General features: G+C 36.4%; 1 protein-coding gene across 1 annotated transcript in view; it reads left to right on the top strand.

The window, feature by feature from the left end:
• The first annotated feature begins 3,021 nt into the window (after window positions 1-3,021).
• The window catches only part of LOC107700794 (polycystin-1-like), a 103,720-nt gene continuing 102,015 nt past the window's right edge, over window positions 3,022-4,726 (top strand). The window contains exon 1 of the mRNA XM_016502610.1: window positions 3,022-3,583. Coding sequence (XP_016358096.1) covers window positions 3,315-3,583 — 269 coding nt within the window. The 5' untranslated portion in view covers window positions 3,022-3,314. The remainder of the gene's footprint in view (window positions 3,584-4,726) is intronic.

A 4,726-nucleotide genomic window follows, 5' to 3' on the forward strand; every position in this document is an offset into this window, starting at 1 on the left:
CTTGACTCAGTGTTGCCAGATTTTGACATAAAAAACGGCAAATGAGAATAAGCCTATAAAGCTACCTCCATAAAATGGATTGCTTTATGAGCCGAGCCCAAACAACATGTCCAAAGATGCTTAATAAGTGTCGCTTATAATACATGGACATATACGCGCTCTGCAAAGCAGACTTCCAACCATAAAACAGGACGGTGGTTTAGTTAACATCGCTGAACATAACGATTCTTTGGTCGCGGTAATATTACTTCGGTCAAAAATAGCAGCAAGTACATTGCTATGGTTGTAATGTTGTTCAGAGTTGGGTAACCGTTCAGTGACCGACTTTTATTGATAATTCAAATAAAAATGAATGTGTTTATCAGTAGCTGATGCAATGTTGAAACCTGAAAGGATTTTTGTAAATCCAGTGGTCAAATGCTTTGCCACAGACTAATGACTGATCTCTGTGTAAATGTTTACAAAACTGGAAGACCTTCTGAATGTACACTGTAAAAAAAATTCCATCAAATTTACAGTAAAAAAATGGCAGCTGTGGTTGCCGGAATTTTACCGTCAAAAATACGGTAGCAATGTTTTAGGTTTTACGGTTTTAACTTAAATTTACAGTTAAATACCGTATTTTCATTAACTGATATAATGTTAATATACCAACCTATTGAAGTACTGAAATCTGTTTTGCACCTTTGTAATACACTGATAACCACCAAATACAGGTGGTGATGAGAAAGTCACATGATGAACCAAAGCCCATCACAAGCAGCTTTTAAATAATAACATATATAGAAGGTGGACAGTGTCATTCACACAAACACCAAACACCATCATGGTAACACACATGAAACTGGTATAATGCAATAAACATTAATTTAACAACATTAGGTGTAACATAAAACCCTAATATACAAAACTGATAAGAAAAAACTAAGAAGAAACATAGTTATTTCAACAAAAAAAACATCAAATTTGAAATGTAACGCAGGGAATTCTGGGAATGTCAATTCACTGTAAATTATACGGTCTTTTTCATTTCCAAAAACGGTATACTACCGTAAAATGTATGTCCAATACAGTTTTTCACCGTATATAGTAGGGGAATTTACCGTTAACCATTTAACAGGTTTTTACTGTAGCATTTTTACAGTCTTTTACCGTTAAATTCACGGTCATTTTTGTAGGCTATTTTAGAAAGGAAAAAAAAAAAGTTAGAATCAATAAATCATGAATACATTATTGCTATTGTGCAAATAATATGTAATCATGTAATCAATAACTGTAGTCTGATTACAAGTATTTTAAAATGTAATTTAATCTAATTACAAATACTTAATTTTTGGAATCTGATTACGTAGCTAATCCAGACTACATGTAATCAGTTACTACCCAACTCTGACAGTGTCAATCATTATTGCCGTTTCGAGAGTGAGTTCTGTGCCGTACACACACGAAACGATAATTCACTTCTGCAGCTTATTTAAATAAGGTTGTCACTCCTAAAAATTTAGTGTGTAAGCAGCCATGTGTGTTTTTCAATGACTTGTATATTTAGTTGCATCCTTGGGTTTTGTTTCAGCCCAGCACTAATTCAGATGATGTGAAGATCTGAGACTTCTTCTGCGGTTCCCCCTAGAGTTTGAACACACAACATACCCCATCAAGACCTGAATAATTCATCCACATTCTGCCAGAGATCGAATTTGCTCTGGTTAGTGCAAAACAATGTGCATGAATGATGAATTAGCCATATTTGGAAAATTTCCCTAAGGAAAAGATAAGAAATAAAGGCTATAGTTTATTTATGTCTGCAGAGAGTTATTTCAGGATCATTACCTTCTGAACCTTCTTTAAAAAAATGAATATGCTTGTGTTGTAATTTTAAAGTGTATTCCTATAAAAGGGAATATCAGACTCTCAGAAATGCTCTGGTCAAACTCAGATTCTTAAGCTGTAGCTATTAATTATGACTTGATTATTTATACAGCAGCAAGAAAATGAACAGAATAGAAATATGGAGATAAAGCATTGTTCTAAGAGGACATCATATTCGTTCTGACAATCATTTGAAATGTTGATATTATCATACTGATTCCTGTAATTTAATCAGACAGAAGGTTTTAGGGTTTTCAAACTTTTTGATGCTAGATGTTGTATATCTTTATGTATTTAAATCCATTTATACTGTGTGACGAAAATATTAAATGTGTCAAAAAGTCTTAAAATATTAACTTAAGAGAACTAAATCAAAAATTCCCAAAAATGAATAATTGGCTTTTACATTGTCATACATACTAAAACAAACTTATTTGGAAAATATTTACTTTTAATTAAGTTGACAGATAAAAAAGAAAAATCACCAATGTATAATTAAAAAAAAAAAAGAAAAAAAGAACTGGAATTAATATCTTGATTTCTAACCAGTCTTTAGTAGCAGAACAAAATGGTAGATTTATTGAATGTGCAGTATAAAAAAAAAAAATAAAAAAAAAATGTTAAACATATTTGGTGTACACTAGCTTTGGCAGCTCTAAAATTAGCTACATTTTGTAAAAAAATAAAATGATTATAAAATTATGTTTTAGGATGTTGTTTTGTCACCAAATATTATGCCCCTTCCTGGACGATGATGTCATTAAGAAACTGTCATTATTGCAAAGAATAAAATATTACATAAGATTAATGGACAATGCTATTGAAGACATCACCAATTCAAAATAATATTGCTTGAAAACGGAAACAACTGCAATATTTTTTTTAAATAAATTACCAGGTTTTCATGTCACAATTGTAAAGTTCTGCACCTGGTGAACAATATTTGGATGATGTTTCTTTATCACGCCACTTGCCTTTACATCATCCAATGCATTTATGTGTGCGCGTGGTCTCTATGCATATGGACAATAAAATGGGCCGCATAGTAGAAAAGTTGTGCCATAACTAAATCAAGTCAAAGATCAAGTCTAAAACATCTAGCTGTGGTAATGGATTGGGTATAGCATGCCTAATAATCAGTAGCTTGTGTTGTGCATCCAGTGGAGAGCAGCGGCACTGCAGGATGGGAGCACGAGAGGAAGTTCTTCAGGAACTTCTGGCAGAGCAGAATCCAGAGTTTTTCCCCTCCTCTGGAGAAGAAGTGAATCCAGTTCCGTTAACGGAGGAATAGAGGGGGGACGTCAGCGAACTCGGGGGGGAAACGCGATTTGCGACGCTTTCTACGCCGTTTCTCTTATGGAAAAACTGGGAAAAGAGTGAACTTTCCTCAACGCGCCCCGAGGAAAACTTCACCGACAGAAGGGGCGATGGGATGCGAGTGAGCTATGCCTTGTAGAAATGGACAGATTGTGTTTAAGCGAAAACATGGCGTCTGCCTCCCAAAGTTTGGATTATTTTCCAGTCTGCTCTTTGCGCTCTGCTGCCTGGAGGCGCGCTCGGGCGTCGCGGCAGACGGGAGAGCCTGCAGCCCGTGTCCGGGTAACTGCTCTTGCTCGGCGGTGGGACCGCAAAACTCGTGCGTGGTTAATTGTTCCAGCATCGGGCTGGATCAGGCCCCAGCGGCGTCAGACCTACCGACCGACACGCACACTCTGTAAGTGACCCACCGACCGCCGCCGCTCGGGTTTGTGGGCGATGATGCGGGTGTTTGTTGTGATCTGGTTGAGGTGACGGGTGAAGAATGTTGGCTGGTGTAATACTTCAGACTGCCACTGTTTATGTGTCAATCAGTCATAACTGAGGATGTCTGGGATGGGGAAAAAAATAGAAGGGTAGAGTGGGGGAAAACGCCCCCCTTATAAGGACTGTGTATCTAATTTTTTTCTGTGAAACAAAAGTTAAAAGTGTTCAGAAAAGTTATAATAGTTTTAGTGACACTGACATAATATGAACCAAGTATGAAAAATGTCCAGAGTTTTTATGTTATTAGATTTGTAATAAAAAATTTATTTGTACCAAGGGGGCGTTTTGCCCCACAGGTGGAGTAAAATGCCCCCCAGACAAAGCAATTTGCTTTATGCATTTACAGCAAAATCAGAGTGCAGGCAGTTTTAGCTTAAAATGAAAAATAATATAATTAATAATTATGAAATTATGAAAAAGTATAATTTGAAAAAACTAATTGTTAGCTGATGCTAACTTGCTACCAAACTAGTTAGGCCTACCTGATGCTAGCTTAAGGTGATTTTTAAATATAAAGTCCAAATATTTTTATTCAACCAACTAGTTAGAATTCATTTGATGGGAAAACAAGGAATTTGACATTCAGAACAGAATAACTACAGTAATTAAAGGGTTAGTTCACCCAAAAATGAAAATTAGCCCACAAATTACTCAACCTCATGTCATCCTAGGTGTATATGACTTTCTTCTTTCAGATGAATCCAGTCGGAGTTATATTAAAAACTGTTTTTGATCTTTCAAGCAGTTTAATGCCACTCAGAGGGTGTTGCAGTGCATCAGTCCAAAAGAAGTGAAATAAAAAGCGCCCATCCATAAAAAAAGTGTCTCACACGGCTCTGGGGGGTGAACAAAGGCCTCCTGTAGCGAATCGATGCGTTTTTGTAAGAAAAATATCCATATTCAAAACGTAATAATCACTTTAATGTAGCTTGCGCCAACAGTTGTACTCGGAAGCAGCTCCGGGTGGATGATGTATGAGGTCAGTGCTGCGCATGCACCGGTGAGTCTCGTGAAAACCAACGTTTGTTAACAGGAGCAAAGGAAGCAAAGTCTC

Source organism: Sinocyclocheilus anshuiensis, unplaced genomic scaffold (genome assembly GCF_001515605.1).
Source record: "Sinocyclocheilus anshuiensis isolate Anshui unplaced genomic scaffold, SAMN03320099.WGS_v1.1 scaffold1127, whole genome shotgun sequence".
Taxonomy (NCBI): domain Eukaryota; kingdom Metazoa; phylum Chordata; class Actinopteri; order Cypriniformes; family Cyprinidae; genus Sinocyclocheilus; species Sinocyclocheilus anshuiensis.